At 40.6% G+C, this 21,462-nt stretch overlaps 1 protein-coding gene across 1 annotated transcript in view; it reads right to left on the reverse strand.

Moving 5' to 3' along the window:
* ADGRA1 (adhesion G protein-coupled receptor A1) overlaps positions 1-21,462 on the reverse strand; it is a 314,608-nt gene that overhangs the window by 197,521 nt on the left and 95,625 nt on the right. The window contains exons 3-6 of the mRNA XM_033149325.1: positions 19,393-19,464; positions 13,964-14,035; positions 7,141-7,212; positions 2,496-2,659 (exon numbers count right to left, since the gene is read on the reverse strand). Coding sequence (XP_033005216.1) covers positions 2,496-2,659; positions 7,141-7,212; positions 13,964-14,035; positions 19,393-19,464 — 380 coding nt within the window. The remainder of the gene's footprint in view (positions 1-2,495; positions 2,660-7,140; positions 7,213-13,963; positions 14,036-19,392; positions 19,465-21,462) is intronic.

Consider the following 21,462-nt stretch of genomic DNA (forward strand, 5'->3'; position numbering starts at 1 on the left):
TTGGACAGTGTTCTCGAAGCTACTAACATGAGTTTGGCCAAACTGCGAGAGGCAGTGAAGGATAGGCGTGCCTGGCGTGCTCTGGTCCATGGGGTCACGAAGAGTCGGACACGACTGAACGACTGAACAACAACAACATGGTGTGCTTTCAGCTAAACCGCTTTTTCCCTTATGAAGCGAGTAACAAACAAGGAAAGAGTATGAACATTAGGCAAAGGCAACATTGTAAAAAGTCTGCAAAGGAAAAATAATTAAAAACATTTATTGTCTCCGCACCTGGTGCACAGAAATATGTTTAACAACATAGACTGAACATTTAACTTAATGCCTCAATGTGCAGGAAAGTGTTATGAAAAATATATTCCACAGCATCATTCAAGTTTCCTCTTAATTGCCATTGAAGTTGTACGTTTCTGCTATCAGTGGGTGTCTGTGGTTCCTCGTTATGTGTCCTGGCTCATCCCACTGGTTGTTTGGCAAAAGCGATTTTGCCTCCATGGATGGGTCTTGAATCTTCATCTATGGGTGGGCTAGGGGTGCTCCCTGCAGACATCCTGCCCAGGAAGCTCTGTTGTTGGGCCGCTTCTCCTCCTCTTTGGGTGTTGTTGGGCGCATAAGGGGATCTAAATCTGTGCCCCTAAGGATGCCTAGAGACTGGCATAGCAAGGACACTGATGGTTGAGTCACTGGGGCTGATGAAAATGGGAAGTGATGATGGACTATGCCAAAGGTCCATCTAGTCCAACATTCTGTTCTAACAGTGACAGACAGATGTCTATGGGAAGTCCACAAGCTCATTTTCTCCACCGGTATTCTCCTGCAACTGGTATTCTGAGACATGCAGTCTCCAGTACTGGAGAAAGATCATAGACATCATGGCTAGCAGCTGTTGATAGTGCTATCCTCCTTTAATTTGTCTAATCACCCTTTAAGGTGTTTTCTCTCCTTCCTTCCTGGGCAGACCAACCATTGGATAAGGCAGCTGTTCCACCAACACAGCAGACTATCGCAAATCCCAGCATAATTTGAGTGTAGGACTGATCTGTCTGTTCCTTAACATTTTCTAGCTGAGTTTAAGTTTGGTTAATTATAAAGTAAAATGGTGATGGTGATTAATTTGAAGAAAAGGCAATAGTCTCCTCAGGACCATCTTTGCAGCAGCTCTGTCGGCAACCTGCGAAGGAGCCTGAAGTATTACAGTCAGCATGTCAATGTAATCAATATAAATAATATAAAAGATTGACTAAAAATTAAGTAACCCTTTGGCTTTGCCCTTGGATACCAAGTGTGAAAATTAATGGAACAGCCATAAAGCCAAGAAGAAAGTAACATTTCTTACTTCAGATTTCTAGAAATGAGAATAGCTGCTGGCTGCTCAGCTAGGCTGAATTAGCAATGTTTTAATGAAGATAAACAGGTACAAATCCAGACTTCATGTCAAATGAACTTCACTGGGTGGCATCAATTTTATATTTAATTCATAAGAAAAACTTGTTTCTAATAAGTTCTTTTGCACAGCAAACTATTTGTTCTGGTAACAAGCTGTGATGCCAAGGTGTTTCAGGCTCTGATATTCACATATTTGACTTGTTATACAGATGAACTGCTGTAACCACAGGAAAATGGCTGAGGGGAAAGATCAACAGTCCTCTGACAGAGAAATTTGAAAGAAAATGATGGTATAAAACTATTCAGAGTATTCTGGACAAAGTATCATGGAGTACATTTTATAAATGCACGCATGTAAGCTGTACATACAAATGCTTTGCAAGTCAGATAACCATGTGGCACTTAGCGAAATAACATTTCTTCCTATACCAAAGTCTTATACAAAACCTAGAGAATAACGTCTAAGTTTTTTCAGGGTCAGTTTTGTTTTCATGATGAGATCTTCAGAAAGCAACATTCACACTGTGGTTTTGAGATTGCTCAAATATAAGAGACTAGACTTGACACATGTTATTTTATCTCCTTCCTATCCATTCCTTTTCTATTATTTCAAATATTTGTTTTAAGATCTTTGCCTCTCTTAAAGCTCCCCATTATTAAAATTCATCCTTCCCTACACAGGTACAGCTTATATTGCAAGGCTTGTGAAGGTGAGTGGCAGATAGATTGACATTTATTCCCTGTTGTCACACTACAATCTAATGAAAAAAAGATTATTTATTTGAAGATAAAATGCAATGAGAAATACCTTTCCTATGATACATTCAAATGTATAAGAATTACAAAGGCAGATAAGGACACTGGTAGTTTTACAAGTAACATTTATTTATATACAAAAGAGATCTGCATTCTAATTTTGTTTTTGTTTTGTTTTTTAAGTTGCACACTGTTTAACCTTAAGCCTCAGTATGGTTTCTGACATATTTGCTTTCTTACAGCTATCATCCAGTTCTGCTCACCAATCACTTGGCATTTATCCTTCAGAATACACTTTCTCTGAGAACACTGGTTTCAATTCATGACACTAAAACAAGAGTACCACTCACCGCAGATCAGCTGATTTTCTTTCAGGTTCTGAAATGCTGTTCCTTGTAAACTCCTGGGGAAAGCACAAACTGTTTCTTCTGAGATCCGAACTGAGGCATTTCTAGCCCAGTGTAAAACCCATTTGAGATTACAGTCACAGGTGAGAGAATCAGTGTAGAAATGTCTGAAATGAAACCCCAAACCAATCAATACTATCCCTTTCAAAATCATTTTTATACAGTGATTGTCATAGAAAACTAATCATTGAAACACTGATGACATTTCACAAATCTCAGTTAACTAGCTCTTAGAAGAAAGCTAGACAGATAATCCGAGTGGTGTCTGGCACTAATGACACATCAGTATCAAGGACAAGTTGTGCAGCTTCTATCTGCACATAATCATCCACATCCATTCATCTCTCCTCCATGAGGCTGAACATGTTGTTGCATGCCACCCCAGTCTCCAAGCAGTGTAAGATTCCAGGGGCTTCTCCAGGGTTTGGTCTTCTTGGAATGAGGCACAGCAGAGACTATGGTCCATTTATGATCTATGATTTATTCACACATATATACAAAAGAGGTTTAAAGACTCTCTCAAGGCAAATCTTTAAAAAATGTAGTATAAACACCAACAATTGGGAAACACTGGCCCGCGAGTGCTCCAGTTGGAGAACAGCCTTTACCAAAGGTGTCATGGTCTTTGAAGACGCTGGAACTCAGGACGAAAGGGAGAAATGTGCTAAGAGGAAGGGACATTTGGCAAACCCTCACCATGATCACATCCGGAAACCTATGTCTCCACTGTGGAAGGATGTGTGGATACAGAATTGGCCTCCACAGCCACTTACAGACTCACTGTTAAGACCTTGTTCATTGAAGACAATCTTACTTGGCTATGAGTAATCACTGAAGAAGAAGACAACCTGAGCCTTCAATGGAGGAGCTCACAGCATTAGCACCCAGAAGGTCTTGCTTTTTCCATAGCCACAGCCAGTTCTTTTCTTCTAGGAAAACAGGTTCCGGTACTGTGTACCTTTGTGTGCCCCCAGAAAAAGAGCACTGGCCACAGACTTGGATTCATTCTCAGGCTTCTGCCTGCAGCCTGCTTCCTTCTCACTACCATCCAGGTGAAAGAGGGGGCTCTTTCATTTGCCTTCTGGCACAGATCAGCTTCATTTCTTACTGTATACTAATGATGTGTAAAGGTAAAGGTAGAGGTAAAGGGACCCCTGACCATTAGGTCCAGTAGCAGATGACTCTGGGGTTGCGGCGCTCATCTCGCTCTATAGGCCAAGGGAGCCAGTGAACAACTTCTTGGTCATGTGGCCAGCATAACTAAGCCACTTTCTGGCGAACCAGAGCAACGCACGGGAACGCCGTTTACCTTCCCTTTAAAAGCAAGGGAACTTTAAGTCATGGCTAATATAAGTCCCATTTATTGAAATGGTTCTATTTTAATAAAGATTAAGTCTAGAGCCAACCCCTGCATTTCTTTTCATTTATTGCTTACAATCTTCCTGAGTAAAGCCCAAAATAGCTAACTGCAAACAGAAAGCAATACAGTCAATGCAATCATCCAGACCCTATGATCATCATCTGAAGCTCTTCTTTGTGTGCCTCCTCTGTGAGAGGTCTTGAGGGCAGCAACACAAGAACAGGCCCTTTCTGCGGTGGCTCCCTGCTTGCAGAATGCTCTCCCCGAGGAGGCTAACCTGGCGCCTTCATTACGTATTTTTAGGTGCCTGCCACAGACATTCATTTTTTCCCATGCCCTTTTAATCTGGGGTGAGGGATTGTTTTTGTTTGTTATTACAATATGCATTTTTGTGTCATTTTAGATGAAGGGTGGTATAGAAATTTGATAAATACCAATAATAATAAAACAACCAAACATAGCATAGATCAAAATATAAAACAAGTTTAACCCACGTGTCAAAGCAATTATGGAATCTGCAGAATCCATTATAATTAATTTAATAACAGGGGTCCTCCTCCTGGCCTTAATGTCTCATTCATATAATGATGGGAACTTCTTTTCGGTGGGATGATCCCATGCCACTGAGGAGTGTGCCAGGACATTCTTCAAAACATGCTTGAACTAATTTGTGCTTACCATTAATGTCCTAAACCATTCAGTATCTTCTCCCATATAGTTCTAGGCCTCTGCAAGCATATGTAAACAGCGCTGCTATTTGCCCACTAGTCTGATTATGCTACCGCAATATTACGTAAACCATGCGGCTCTTTAATCAGATGTTTTGTTTGTCTTCGTGGACAGCAGGATAATGATATGGGTGTTTTAGTTGAGCTTTGTGCTCTGCATGGATGCACCATTCCACCTTTCCCTTTATTAATGGGATGTGTATACATGCCAAGGAGGAGTTTGCCTCCCAGGTCCAGTAGCTTGACGAATTTAAATGACATCCTCCTTCCACTTATGGATGTTTGGGAACAATGAAAGCTCTCGTCTTAGCGTCCAATTCAACATTTGCTCTTAAGCTTACAATGCTATATGAGGTATTTGAGACATGGGTTATTTAAGAGTACAGAATTAAAATAACAGCAGCAGCAAAGCAGCAGCAGCAGCAGCAGCAACAACTCTCACTACGTGAAAGCACACAGCCAGGTTATCTACTGTATGTGACCTAGGATTTAAGCATTTTAACTGGAGATGTGGGGAATCCAGTTTTTCAGAATTATTGAGGTCAAATTAATTTTGGCTCTCAACCTGGGAATTTTAATTTGGCATTTCAGGTGAGAGAGAAAAAACACACTGAGTGTAGTCACTGTGCATCTGCTGCTCAGGAAATCACCCAGGTAAGAGTTGGCAGGCTACCACACGTGAGAGGTGTGGCTGCAATCCAATGGATATGATTGGGGCGAATCTCCACGGAATGCCCTTTCTGGAATGGTGATATTTATTTTCCCAGGCTTGTATATATACCGTGGGGGCGGGCCATAGCTCAGTAGAGAATCTTTGTAGGCAGAGCATCTGCTTTGCATGCAGAAGGTCCCAGGTTCAATCCCTGGCATCTCCAGGTAGGGATGGCAGACTCCTTGTCAGAAACCCTTGAGAGCTGCTGCCTGTCAGTGTAGATCAGGCATCCCCAAACTCAGCCCTCCAGCTGTTTTGGGACTACAACTCCCATCATCCCTAGCTAAAAGGACCAGTGGTCAGGGATGATGGGAATTGTAGTCCCAAAACAGCTGGAGGGCCGAGTTTGGGGATGCCTGGTGTAGATAATACTGAGCTAGACTAACATTTGTTTGGATTAGGTGTAAGGCAGCTTCCTATATTTTTATACCATTTTGTTTCTGTTAGGCTTTATTCTATCTCTCCCTCCTGTTTAGTTTTAAGCTGTTAGGTTAGTTCATTTGTATTGTTTTCAGTAATATTAAATGGATTGATATTTTTTATATTCTAATGGTTTTTTGACACCATGATTATCTGCAAAAAGTGCCTGGTATGGTTTTTTTTTTTTTTTTTTAGTTCTACTGTTGCCAATTTGACATGCTGAGAACCGCTCTGGGCACAATTTTGTGGAAAAGTGGCATGCAAACAAAGAGGCCTTGCCTATGATGTTTTGATGCCTGAGGCAGATTGCAAGATGGAGTCCTCCACACCCACCCGAATTCCATGTACCGAAACCAACCAGATGGAGGTTGAACCTTGCTTCGACAGTAATGATGGAACAAAGCATCCTCCACTGAGGGCAGCATGCTAGATAAGCAGGGATCATGGTAGGCACAACACCTTGCTACAACACCCTTACTACCTTATACCCACTCTGTCATCCGCCTGAGGCATCTGCCTCACTCTGCCTAACGAAAGCCATAGATGGATATATGCATTATGCCTTCCAAAGCATTTGACTTTGATGGGCCTGCATTATAGCCTTTCAGTTCCATAATTCCAACAGACGGTGTCAAATTCCATTTCTAATTTAGTGAAATCAGTAACAGTATATTGGCTCTGTACTATTTAACTGCCACATGGAAGTCTTTAAGCAGAGGTTGGATGGCCATCTGTCATGTATGATCTAGTTGAGATTCCTCCATTGCAGGATGTTGGACTAGATGATGCTTGGAGTCCCTTCCAACTCTACAATTCTATGAGTCTATGCAAATACTTACAAAAGCACTATTTACCCTCTAAACTCGTTAATTTTTCATCATTATTTTTATTGTTTAATAAAATCCCCCCATCTGCTAGAAAAGAGGAATGTTTAAATGTTTTAACTCTAATAAGTACGTTTAATCTAAGTAGGGTATAATGAACATATAAGATGTTTTATGTAAACACTGTAAGAAATTAATTTGCTTGTTCTCTGCTTCCATCTACCCCTTCATAAAATGTTAAGGGAAATCAACCATAAAGCTTCAGCATTTTTAAAAAAACAACTTCAAATTAAAAATCACCATGAAACAATTATTACAACCCTACTATTCCAGCTCCAACACAACTGTTTAATATTCCAGTGCTCTGAAAATATTCCATGTGACAGAAAAGGATTAGAATGTGTTTTACAAAATGCACATAAGGAATTTATATTAATTTCACTGAACATACAATGCTGAAAATCTATATAATGATGAAACTAATCACAGTAATGTGTGTAAATGGTGCCAAAAATGGGCCTTTGCCTAATGAAGGCATACTTACAAGGCTTTCAGAGCTAAAAGCTCAGAGAAGAGTCCATTCATGAGACTTGAAAAAATGTTCCCTGATAAATTCCTAAAAGGGAAAAAAGATTTTTTTTAATAAAAAAAGACATCTCAAATCACACATTTTTTGTTCTCACAAAAAAGCAGCCAAGAAATATCCAATTAGGCCAAACATCCTTTGCAGAAGTAGGATCTGACTTTACAATGCTTCACATTTACCACCCACATACCATCTCTAGACTTTCTAACCTTGGGACCACCCTGGCTCTTTAAAAAAAAAAAATGGTGCCTGGATGCAGTGATGGTTCAACAAACTGAGAATGAATCCTGGTAAGATGGAGATTCTGTGTGTAAAAGGTTCCCAGGTCCCGGAGTTTGGGGAGTTCACTGGTTCTGGATGGGTTGCACTCCCTCTGAAAGAGCAAGTGAATAGTTTGGAGGTGCTCCTTGATCCATCTTTGTCACTGGAGGCTCAGGTGACACCTGTGGCAATGAATGCTTGTTATCAACTCAGGTTGGTGCACCAACTTTGCCCTTTCCCGGACAGGGATAGCTTAGCCAGTGTGATTCATGCATTGGCTACCTCATGACAAGACTACTGCACTCTCTGTTGGACTTGTCTTGCAACTGATCTCAATGCAGAATGCTGCATCCAGATTGAGCAGAGCACCTGGAGACAAACATATTATACCTGAGCTAAGAAATCTGCACTGGCTGCTGATCAGCTGCCATGTTCAGGGGCCTGTTAACACAACCCTAAGCAACTAAGGACCTCCCTGAAATACTTTCTGCCCCTATATACATTTGGGGAGACTCTACTTCATGGCACCACTCCCTACAAAATATAGGGTGGTGACCCAAAGACAGACACTTTCTGCTGTTGGCTCTATTCTGTGGAAGAAGGAGGAACCACCCATTGGTTCAGACATCTTGTGAAGACTTATATTTTTTCCCAGGCTTTACCTGACCCAAAAGATTGGACTCTGATATCAATGTATGAATTCCCCGAATCACTGTTTTACTTTCCTTCATATGTTTTTTATATTGTTTTACTGGTTTTCGGCTGTATTTTGTTGTTGTTGTTTTAATGGATATTGGTTTTATATTGTGCATAGCATAGACCACTAAGCAACTTAGAAATGTTTTTAAATAAATAGGGTGTATTTCAGCAAACATGTTTTGTTTGTAACATGATTGGGTTCTTCCTCCTCCCTGCAAAATAAATAAATAAATAAATAAATCCCTACTCATTATTTGTTCTGTGCTTGTCTCTGGCAGTGTAGAGAGCGATTAGCTGTTCCAGTAACATTTACACAGTAACCAGAGACGTAGTTACATGATATTGTACAGCTAATCATTGGTGATTATTCAGAGTCAGGATGAACTAGAAATCAGAGGTACTCGAATCAAATAAAGGAATAAAATTTAAAAAAGCTTAATTTGCAGCAGAAGGAATATTTATATTTTTAAAAATCCAAGCAGAGATTTCGGTCGATCCATCAAAATTGGTCCAGATATACTATTAAAGGAAAACACCAGTCTTCTGCATCACCTGATATTTAGAGCAGAGTATTCCTAAGAGATGTATGAATTACTGAGAGCCCCATTACGCTTTCAAAATTACTCTGCGTAACTCATCCTTAGAACAAGCAACATGGCCACTGAGGAGGAAGATGTAAAGAAAATGTGCTGCCTTTAAAATGTGCAATTTACAATCATGTTTCAAACATGAACAGCTCACCACACATAAATATGGCCAAGGGATAAATAAGCATGTCATGAAAAGGCAGGCCAGTATATTAGTCAGGCATATTTTTAGCTATCAGCTACCATCATCCACATCTGCCATAAAATGAACCATTTCAGTAAACTTCCTCAGTTAAAAAAATATTAATATATAATGTAAGTATTAAACTCAAACCAGAAGAGAGCAGAGAGGGAGGGAGGGACGGAGAAATCAATCACAAATAATGGTGTGTCATAAATTTGTAAGTCAGATTCTAATAGTGAAAAAAACATGAGACATAAACAACATCTCTCACAAGGGAAGTCTCATCCAGAGAAAATGAAAAGCAGATAGGGTGGTGGAACTCATGCTAAGGGGATTGTTCCATCAGAAGAAGCATTTCTGCTTGCCGGACAAAACAGCTTCTCCTCTCCTGCCCCTGTGTACTGTTCTGGAGATTCTCCTTTCCTTTCAAGCAGATTTCGGGAAGACACAGCGGAGGGAGGAGGGTCCTATTGCCATAGCAGGAGTCATTGGGCTGGCTTCTGCTAGCACAACAACTTGAATCAATTTGACCCATAGCATACAGCTATATCAAACATATGAACAGCATTTATCAGAGAAGATTAAGTGCTGAGCCCCAGCCACCAAAGATGTGAGGTTAAAAACTAAGTACTTTCCTTATTGCAAATGAATAATGATGGACCATTCATAACATGTCTACACATATATGCACAATCTTGCCTCCGTCTTGTGTTAATAAAGTGAAAGGGATTCACCTACTGGAAAGGATAGCAGGGTTGAGACTGCATGGCTCCCTGAGCCCACCATCAACATTCAAACATGGAGTGTGGATTCCTGAGTTGACAGAAATCTACGCAGGTAGACCTATAGACATACAGACTTCTGCTACATCAGGGACAGGGTTGATGGTGTGGTCCCACTGTTCCTTTCAACAGATGGACCCCCATTACATTATGAATACATAGAGTGGGTTGGGAAAGATGGAGGGCACAAGGAGAAGGGGACGACAGAGGATGAGATGGTTGGACAGTGCTCTCGAAGCTACTAACATGAGTTTGGCCAAACTGCGAGAGGCAGTGAAGGATAGGCGTGCCTGGCGTGCTCTGGTCCATGGGGTCACAAAGAGTCGGACACGACTGAACGACTGAACAACAAAAGAGTGGGTTGCACATTAATCTCATCAAATTCCAGGGCCTCCACTACCATCTCCATGGCATCCTGCTATATCTCTATCTGCCCAAAACCTCTTCCTTCTAGTGATGCATACCTGGATAAAATGAGTTATGTTCATTGGAAGCAGCTTTTTGTCCAAGTCAAATTCCCAAATCCCCTTCCCTTAAAAAACTGACTTACTAGCCAGTGGCATCAGGAGCAGCAACACACTGGGTGAGGTAGGTCTATCCACCCTCCTCATCCAGAGCCTTGGGCACAGGACCAAGGGTTTTCCAAAGGGTTCCTGCCGATGCTGTTTTTCTGGGAAAAGAGGTGCCAGAACTCACCATGAACACCTCCCTCATTTCTCTTAGAATGGCAATGGCGCCCACCTGAGATGTATCGGAACTGAGCTCCAGTTAGTTCTGGCTGAAAAAAAAAGCCCTGGTTCCTACCAATGAGAAATTTCCTATGGGCCACCAAGAGTTTGTCACTGGCCAACCTTTCTCATGGTGGGAATTATGCTAAGATTATTATTTTCCCACCTGGGACTCTGAAACTAATAATTCCAGCCCCATTCCAGGCAGGAAAATGTGCATCACTGGGGCTCCAAGAAGACCTGCTGCAGCAATACTTCTCTAACATTTCTACTTCTCTCTCTCTCTCTTTCTCTCTCTCTCTCTCTCTCTCTCTCTGTGTGTGTGTGTGTACCGGCCAAATTAGGATAGTACTTAATGCATCTGAATATGAAGGCATGTGCAACAATCAATGTGTTGATCTGCACCAACACTCAGTTGTTTTTACATCAAGGGACTAGCACACCTACCCCACTAGAAATTATTTCCCCTTCCTTTGGCCTTTGGAGCTGGGAAAAGGGGAGGCAGTAGAGAGAAGTATTCAACTGGAATGCTTTTAAGTCTTTGCAGGTTGAACCAGGAGATGTTCTACTGCTTTCAATAAGCAAAACAAACATAATTATCACAGGATGGTGTTTATATTAAAATTATTAAAATTTATATTAAAATTATTCTTCTCATTGTTCTTGTACAACCAATGTTGTTTTCTTCTACTACCTTCACTCTCCTTCCTTATTTCCCTAATATGCTTCCCAATCTAATCTCTAAACCTCAATTTCTCCTCTCTGCCTTCAACACCACTGCCTTAATGCCCCCCCATGGCTTTTCACTCTGGCCCAGGCCTATCACACACTTACTGCTTCTTCCCTATTGGTTCTCATTAGTGAGTGACCTCAATTTCTCCTTTTGCACCTTATCAACCACTTGGCATTTTTCTCAGCATAAACCTCTTACCTTTAGCCGCAAATTCTTGATTTCTCACTATGTCAAGATTTCCTTTCAATCATATATGGTAATACCATATTTGCAAATTAAGGAAATGGGTATCTTAATTTGTGCTTTAAGGACTTATTTATTTATTGTTTAGTAAAAGTAAAAAAAAAAATTACACTAATAAAAAGAAACAGAGGAAAAGAAGTACCGAGACTGCATGTGTACATAGCAAACAATTAATCAACTTAAATGAGTACCAAACAACACACTGACTACTTCATTAAAATTGATCAGTCTGCGATACTGCCTCTGAAAGTAACCCAGTGAGAAGATTATTAGTTTTTCTGAACAGCTCATTTGTCTACAAATTATCAATTAATCTGGCAATCCCTTTATAATTCTACTACCATTTTGATCTTTCATATGCTTTTCAGGACAATAGAGGCTAAAAATTAAAATACTATCTGCAGATGAATATTAACAACTGTATAGTACAGTTATGAGATTGTTCAAGGTATGTGAGATACACCACCAAGTATTAGACTTGAATGCAGAAAAAAGACTGAAAGTTATCCTATTGAAGGAGCACATGCCAGGCCCCTGAAGATTCTGCTTAAATCTATTTGGATAGATTCAGAACTGTGCATGAGGCAAAACTGTTGCGTGCGGATCAATTTGGTGATTAATGTAATATGGTGGAATATAGACCTTCCTGACACATCCTAGAGTTAATATAATCAAATCACAGATGGTATTGACCTGATTGCATATAATCTTGGTTTTTGCTTTATGCAAGCTATACACAAACACCTAAACTTCTATTCCTATTTTTAAATATTCTGTTACCTTTTATACAAAACACATTGCACCTACACTTCCCATGTAATAGTTAGGAGATAGTACAGTCATACATACACACCAGAAGGCAAGCTTTTACATATTTGTTCAAATCAAAAAACATATGTCCTCCCCCCCCCTTCCACCTTATGTTGCTTACATACCACTAAGAGCTTTGCAAGTTCTAGTTTTACTTTTTGCTTAACAGTTTTCAACATCTACTTCAAGATTAACATATTCAAACCATACAAACATTTACATTTCTTCAAATGGTTTTTGCTGCCTTTGGGTTTCATAGGTGGCAGCTGCTCTCACTGGCCCTGGTGTCATTTGCCCCCTCTGTCATTTAATCTGATTGGCTGCAGCAACACATATGATTTAGTGTCATCACTTCAGACATAACAAATTTGAAGGGGAAAGTTCAGTCTTTGATGGGCTAGAGCAGGCATCCCCAAACTCGGCCCTCCAGATGTTTGGGACTACAATTACCATCATCCCTGACCACTGGTCCTGTTAGCTAGGGGTGATGGGAGTTGTAGTCCCAAAACATCTGGAGGACCGAGTTTGGCCATGCCTGGGCTAGAGGATAACTTTTAGGGCAGGGGACTTAACATTAACATCTGGATACACCAAAGGGTTTCTTTTTCTCTTTATTTCACCCCTTTAACTGCCAAGACAAATGCACATACCCACACACACACCACTTGTCATTGTGGTAAGTGGCAGCAGCATTCCTAATCTGGTCTAGAGCCATTCCTTCTGCTTTATGGAAGGCTGCTATATCACAGTGTAACACGCTTGCAGCTACACTGTTCAGGTAAAATGGCTGTCACCTGTCATGGATAGGAACAGTCTTTTATTTTAATCCCACAATGCTCCAGGAGGGATGCTACACTGTGATACAGCATCCATCCAGAAATGTCTGAGGGGGTGTGGTTCTGACCCCCGGATGGGTTAGGAACTCTGCCACTGTTGTGTCGTGGGTACGTGGAAACAATAATTCCAATGACACATCTTCCTGAACAACTCTTTTATTGTAAGGTAACCGGCAAGACTGGGGAACGGGGGCAGGGGAAGCTCTATTTAAGGCACAATGGTACGGGGAGGATAGATACATTTAAGCAGAAACCAATAATATTCTAACTTTCCGGCGGGACCCAACCAGACTGTGGATTGTACTTGTACCCTTAACTGACAAATGACATTACTCCGCCCGGCTGACAGAATGTTTACTTAATACACAACAGCCACCACATAACACAGCAGGGAGCAATGAGGTTCAAGAGAATGATGACAAAGAAGATGAATTAGTAAAAAAAAAAAAAAAATGGTACTAAGAACAAGCAGCAGAGGCTTCCACAAATAGGAAGGAAAGAAGCCAATTTCTTAAAGCAAACTTCTGCACAGTCATCTCCCTACCAGTGCTATTTTTCTAGAAAAAGAGGTGCCAGAACTCACCATGAACGCATCCCTTGGTCTCTTATAATGGCAATGGGGCCCACCTGAGAGCTGCTGGAACTGAGCTCTGCCGAGTTTTGATGAAAAATAGTCCTGCATAACCCCATTCCAAGGGAGGTGGTGGTTCTCACAGCACTCCAGGATTTTTCAGAAGGGGGGGGGGATTGAGGCCCATGAGTGCCTGCTCCCAAGAATGCAACTCCATTCATGTTACTCTGGATAAATTAATTTAAATGCTTGAGAAAGTTACAGTTCCTTTAAGGCATAAGGATGCGTTAGTTTTCCTAACTGCAATAGCTGGTGTTTTTAATAGTTTTGAAAAGTACCATACTCACAATTTATGAAGGTTTTTAAGGCCAACAAAGATTTCAGGTGTTAAACAGCCAATTCTGTTATTAGAAAGATCCCTAAATAAAAAAAGGGGAGGGGATAGCATTAATGAAGGGAAGTGCAAAATCACGAACAGTCTCATTAGCATTTTATCCTCATACAACCTTTAGACAGCTAATACAATTTTAAAAAGGATAACTGTTTTCTAAAATATAAGTTTTATCCAAAATATACAGAAAACACAGAACTAACTTTCCAGACAAATATTCCAATAAAATATGTTCTTGTATTTAATCTGACTTCTTCATAAATTAGTCATCTGTATAGAGATCTCAGAAACAGATGAAAAAGAGAGTCCAGCCCCCCCCCCCGAAATGCCAATTTTTTTTAAAAAAAGTGATGTTAAAGAGATCATAATCCAAACACAAAAGGAATGGGTACTACCTGACCCACAGCTGGGGGCAGCCAGGAGGATTGATGGATGCAAGGGGTGTGTGTCTTAAACAAGGGAACTAAAAGTGTGTTTTGAACTAGAGCATCCACTGATCATCGCCTAATGCCTTATGTCTTGAACTACCAGCATTCTAGGCTCGTCAGGAGACCAGACAGAACAGGCCTTAGGGAAAGGTACCCAGACTGCAAACAATCTGCACCGCTCTCAGAGGCGTAGGAAGGTCAGGTGGTACTCGGTGCGGAACATTTCTTGTCACCCCCCCCCAATTGATTCCCCCCCTGCAAAAATGGTTTTACGTTATTTCATATTTCATTACAAAGGAATAATAACAAGTAATAATAATAATAATAATAAACTTTTATTTATATCCCGCCCTCCCCGGCTGAAGTCGGGTTCAGGGTGGCTAACATCAGATACATAACATAGGTATAAAAATCAAACAATAATTAAATTACCTCCTAAAAACATCTCAAAATCAAATTAAAGTCTAATTAGATGACTTTCCACAGGGTTAGGGTTGGGAACAGTAAGTGCTCCACTGAACTGAAATTTCAGCCTTCACGACATAGGAAAACAGCCAAATAAACAGCTATTTTGGTGGAGGGGGGTCAAGATATTAACCAATATGCATGAAATTTCATATAGAGCTATATAATCCCTAGTATAGTAAAATAAGACCTTTGGAGCAGGCATTTTCAAAAAACAAAGTTTTTTATGAACCGCCCTACTAGGGCAGTAATTGTTCCTTGATAATTAGTCACCCCCTCCATTATGGAACCTGGGGTAAACCGCCCCCTATGCTACGCCCCTGACCACTCTTAGCTTGAATATTATCAGTTGACTCTCCAAACCAACGGCAACACTGTATAGCTCATACAGCTGCTGCAGGCAAGCCACTCATGTCCAAACAACCTGGCAGTAAAGCCTCTACTTCTTATTTCAATTCACTGCCCTGGCTCACTGGTTCAAGGGTTACTGCCCTGGATAGTGATACCTGCCTGTCTTTGCCCTACTCAACACTGTATTGCTGCCTTGGAATTCTGCCAGGCCGTTATTCTGCGCTTAGTCCTGGCTCTTTGATCCTTGTCTGACAGATCTGGTGCCTAATCTGCAACCACAAATGTTGCCCTACTCTTCCTTAATCCACTCACAGCTCAACCTCATCAGCACCAATTTCAGAACAAGGAGAGATGGTTCAACTTATCTAAAAAAATATTTTAATACTAGTTTGGCCAACTGACTGAAGGAACAGAATCTCAGGATTTAGGCTACATTTAACCCAGAGCTGCTTTTTAAATGATCTACTTATTTATCAACACTTACAGTCCACCCTTCCTCCCCAAAACTCAAATCAGTCACTTTATATATGACTCTGATGAACATTTAGCTAATTTGGGCATCAAAGTAGAAAGCTGCATCGCCGAATACTTGCAGGATACGCTTCCCCCTTCTCAATATATTCAGTGTAGCAATTAACTGAGACCAATTATCTAACCCAGTTTAAGGGAACTTTCTGTGTTCCTATGAGTCAGAGCCAGCACCATTTGAATTATGGTGCTGGAGGAGACTCTTGAGAGTCCCATGGACTGCAAAAAAATCAAACTTATCCATCCTTAAAGAAATCAGCCCTGAGTGCTCACTGGAAAGACAGATCCTGAAGTTGAGGCTCCAGTACTTTGGCCACCTCATGAGAAGAGAAGACTCCCTAGAAAAGACCCTGATGTTGGAAAAGATGGAGGGCACAAGAAGGGGACGACAGAGGATGAGATGCTTGGACAGTGTTCTCGAAGCGACTGGCATGAGTTTGGCCAAACTGTGGGAGGCAGTGGAGGATAGGGGTGCCTGGCGTGCTCTGGTCCATGGGGTCACGAAGGGTCGGACACGACTGAACGACTGAACAACAACATGAGTCAGAGCCAGTCCAGGAAGAGGAAGGTCTGAGCACGATGGCAATCTTGACTAGGGGATATCAGCTGTGTATGTCAACACAAGAACTAATCATAAATGTGGTTCACCCATCTGAACCTGATGAGACTGAAGTATATGTAAGGTGAGCTGACCTGAACCTACAGGTATTTGGAAATTGATATTACAGAGCTTGTGCAAAAATCTGGTGAATAGTATAAAACTCCTGTGGGATTTTGGGCCTCTCTCTCTCTCACACACACACACACATACACACACACACTTGTGAATTATCCCACAAAATAGTAAAAGTGCTCTGCAAAATCTCTAAATCAAACACTAAAATCTAAATAAAATTTGATACTGATACTAAAATCTGAATGTGTTTCATTTTCAATTTTTAAAGAAATGAAAGGGTATTTAGCAACCAAACCAAATTCCAAAATATTTAACTGAATGGGCATATTATTGCTGAATGGGCATATTGGTTAAACCAAGTCCTGCAACAGGTAGGTAGCCGTGTTGGTCTGCCATAGTCAAAACAAAATAAAAAAATAAAATAATCCTTCCAGTAGCACCTTAGAGACCACCTAAGTTTGTTCTTGGTATAAGCTTTCGTGTGCATGCACACGAGAGTCCTGCAAGTTTATGCTACTCTTTGTGAATTGGTTTGCCAAAGTGATGGCAAACCCTCTGCCGTCAGTGCTATCTCCACACCCAATATGTTGCATAGGTTTTTAACAGTTTTCTTAACAAGACATCAACAAAAAGAAACAGTTTGTACTAGCCCGCTTTTGGATGCCTTTCTACTGTTCCTTATTATTTCAGACCAAATTTACCTCATGTCACACAAATCTGGTGTTCATTTTTTTGCTGTAAATATTTATACCAGAAATGTTGACTCATGAAATTGATCTTGTAAAACAACCAGACACATGGCCTGTGCTTAGATTTATTTTTCCTCGTAGACATCATTTTGTGTTAATCCATGAGATCTCTTTCTCTGCCATTGCAGATACTAAATTATCACAGTACAGTCAGTCAGCAAGAAGGCTTCCAAATGAAATTGTTAATTTTATGTAGATTTGGCAGCCTGTGGTTTTTCCAACTGACTCACAAAGCCTCATGTCACTTGCAAGACGTCTGTGTTACATTAACTTCAGCTGCTTACTATATCCTCTGTGGGAAATATATGAATGAATAGGAAACAGACTTAAGCACAGTCTTAAAGAAGTTAGCAGCCTTCAAGCACCAATTGCAACCAGAAAGCCATTTATTTATCTTGTAATGTTATCTTCTGTTTCCTAATCAGGCAATAGAAATAATCTTTTCTTTTGCTGGAGACACTCATAATTATTTAGAAATAAATTATAATTGGGCTATTCACTGACTTTAAGATATTCCATATTGCATTGAAAGAATGTCTGAAACTGGTAAACAACCAGAAACACATTCTATGAAAGCCCAGAATAGTGATTATTTTTTATTTCTGTCTCTAGAGCGCCTGCTGCAGCATCTTTTCTCCAGTTATTTACAAACCCAGGAGCTTCTGCTCTGTGACCTTTGCCTTCACGGTTCTTTTGCTTGTGGCTGAGTAATACTGAATCACAGCTTATACAGCTTCCCCATTCTCCCCACAAGAGGTCAGGGTTGTGTTATTAGAGTACAATCATCTCCATAGCCATAAGACTCAATTGTCATCATAGCGTTTTCACAGATTTACAGTGACTCAAAGTACATTCAGATTCACAGAGCAGATCTATTTGGAAATGTGCATAATTCCTGCAAATATCTTGCTGTCCATACACTGACTTTCCAATTTTCAGAATCACAAAGTAGATCTATTTGGAAATGCATGTAATTTTTAACTACGTAATATAACGCTGTCCAGTCTCTATCACCTCCATTTTTTAAGTACAAAACCTGCCAAAGCCCAACTGTATTCAGGAAAGGCAGTGAATATTATACATACCCTCCTAGTGGTGCAGCAATAAAATAGCTAGCACATTTGCAAAGCTAAGCAGGGTCTGGTATGGTTTCAAATTGGATGGAGAACCACGTGCTAAGGTTCCTGCATTGCAGGTGGTTGGACAAGATGACCCTCAGAGTCCCTTCCAACTCTGCAATTCTATAATTCTATGATTCTATGGATCCATAGTTGTATATGCCATTCAGGGAGTAAACTAAGAACAGATAGGCAGTACTACTAGGGTGGTCAAATATATAGGATAATATTTTATTTATTAAAATGTTTAAGGCTTGCCGTTTTACCTTTTCTTCTTCCTATTATTATTATTATTATTATTAACAACAACAACAACAATTATTCATACCCTACCCATCTGACTGGGTTACCCCAACCACCCTGGGCAGCTCCAACAAAATATAAAGGGACAAAATAAAAGCTTCCCAAAACAGTCATATAATTGTCTAACTCTCTGACATCTGACAGGAAGCTGTTCCATAGGGCAGACACAACTACCCTATGCAATGTGCCCAGAAGTTCTGATGGATTTGTAATGTGTATCAAACTAATTTAAAAACGTATACACATAACTTAAAAATACATATTTATATTGCACTCTAAAGGATGGGAAGAAGGATTTTTTAATCAGGGGCAATCAAATTACCAAATATAGCATATTTTATAAGAAATTGGTGATTATATCACTTCTAGTAAAAAGGAAGCTAAAGAACTATATAAAGCATATACACTTCACATAGTTGATAATTAATATGTTGATTATCAAGTAATATGTTGATTATCAAGTATTATCAACTACAGATGTATATATTTTTACGCTTAACTGAGCCCTCCTTGGAGCTTGAATGTTAATTTTAAATCATCGTAAAGTTCAGAAGAGTAATCATAGAAACAAATTTATATTTGTCCATGTAGATAAAGCACAAATCATGCGTAGAAAAAAAAATCTCAAAAAGAATCAAACAGCCGTATATGTAGTTCATATGTCCTACATGTTATAATTGCTTGGTGACATATTCCAAACTCCCCAAGGACAGAAATGTCAATATGAGTACAATTTCTAAGGTAATTCAAATGGAATTAATACTTACAGACGCTTCAGTTCCGAAAGTCCATAGAAGGCCCCAGGCTCAATAGTACTAATCAAGTTATTCTTCAGATCTCTGGAGATACACAATAGCAAAAGCAATTAATTATCAGTTTACATACAGCTTTTAGTCTCAAACACAGGCAGAAAAAGAAGATGGGTGAAAGCTGAGAATTCTTTAGGATTTATTGAGGCTAATAATAAGGAGGGGGGACATTAGAATAGAACAATAGAGTTGGGGTATTGTTTGGGGGGCTGAACATAAATTGAGGGGAAGGGGAGATAAGGGGGGGGGGACGACTTTACTTTTGTTTATTTCCGCCACCCAAGTTAAAAGTCCCAATTAAAATGTACAGCTTTACCAGCTGTAGGGAAAATGCATTATTAAGATATTCCATGAAAGGCAGTGAAATAATGACAGAAAGTTTACATATTGATTTGCTTCCTGATCATGCACAACTTAATGATGTGTATGTGCACATGCATGCTCAGGAAGTAGTACACTGAGCTGCAAGTGCACATATGCATCACTAACAGCATGTACAGATCTCAGAAGACTCACAAAAGCACACACTTGGATCTTTCCCCCCGCTTCCCAGCTGCACTGGTTCACCCGCCCACCCGCCCTTTAGGTTTAGCTCTGGACCTTGCTATAGACTTCAGTTGGTCGCCTTGGTTGGCCTGGGGGCCTGGTAGGACTTTTTCCACTTGGGCTAGCCAAGGTTTTTTTTTCCACCTACCTCGTAGCAACTCGTCACAACTTTGGTTTTGGCGGTTAGGCATTGGAAAATTTCTAGAGAGATGAGGAGGGGAAGTAGCGCCATCACCTGCCCCTCATTTTGAAGGGTATTCCGTTAAAGGATTCCGGGAGCTTGGCCCCATCCGAAGCCTAGGGAGGCTAGGGCCTAAGGCACACCCCTAATGGTGATCACAGGGGGAGTTCCGGTGGATGTTCATCACTGGGCTCCTTACTGGTAGTTAACCCTTCCCGGACTTCCAACACACGGGTTGGGGTTGGATATAGTCTGCTAGGGTCCAATGCCTAAGCCAATACCGTAACCAATAAAGTTGTGGCCTTTATGCCCATTAAAATTTGATATAATGTGTCAAGTGTCATTATTTATCACGGGGAGGGAGGGACATTGCCATGCAACACACACACACACACACACACACACACACAGTACCAAGCAGATTAGAATGTAAAAAAAGGGAAGGATGTATTGAAATGGGTCCAGTGTTGGCTGAAATTTCCAACCCAATTATGAAATGGTAAAGGTGAAGGTAAAGGGACCCCTGACAATTAAATCCAGTTGCAAATGACTCTGTGGTTGCAGCACTCATCTCACTTTACAGGCTGAGGGAGCTGGCGTTTGTCTGCTCCGCAGACAGTTTTTCCGGGCCATGTGGCTAGCATGACTAAGCTGCTTCTGGCGCAATGGAACACCGACACCAGAGCAGCGCACAGAAACGCCATTTACCTTCCTGCCAGAGCGGTACCTATTAATCTACTTGACTTTTGGAGGTGCTTTCGAACTGCTAGGTTCTCAAGAGCTGGGACCGAGCAATGGGAGCTCACCCCATCGCTGGGATTTGAACCGCTGACCTTTTGATCAGCAAGCCCTAGGCTCTGTGATTTAACCCACAGCGCCACCCGCGTCCCAATTGTGCATTTCTGCAATAAATAGGGAGGGAGTTTTTAAAATGCACTAGTGTGTGTGTGTGTGTGTGTGTGTGTAGTGTATATATAAAATAAACACTGAATTCATGTTTAACATTAGCCTTTTAGACACACGGTATCATGCAGTATAAATTAGGAAGATCTACTAGCAGAACTTTTCCATTATTCACATTTGCACTTGGGACTGTCTTCATGCTCTTACCATAGCTTTATCTCATGTAATCTTCCCAAAAAAAAACAACCTGAAAATGTTCCTGACAAGTTATATATGCAACATTTCAGTAACTCTGGCGTTTGAGACAGCTTCCCTTCTTTTCCAGCCTCTCTGAGGGGAAAACAGTGTGAAGCTTCTGAGAGAATAGAACTGGGAGGCTGAAAATTCAGACGAGAAAT

This window comes from Lacerta agilis, chromosome 5 (assembly GCF_009819535.1).
Source record: "Lacerta agilis isolate rLacAgi1 chromosome 5, rLacAgi1.pri, whole genome shotgun sequence".
Lineage (NCBI taxonomy): Eukaryota > Metazoa > Chordata > Lepidosauria > Squamata > Lacertidae > Lacerta > Lacerta agilis.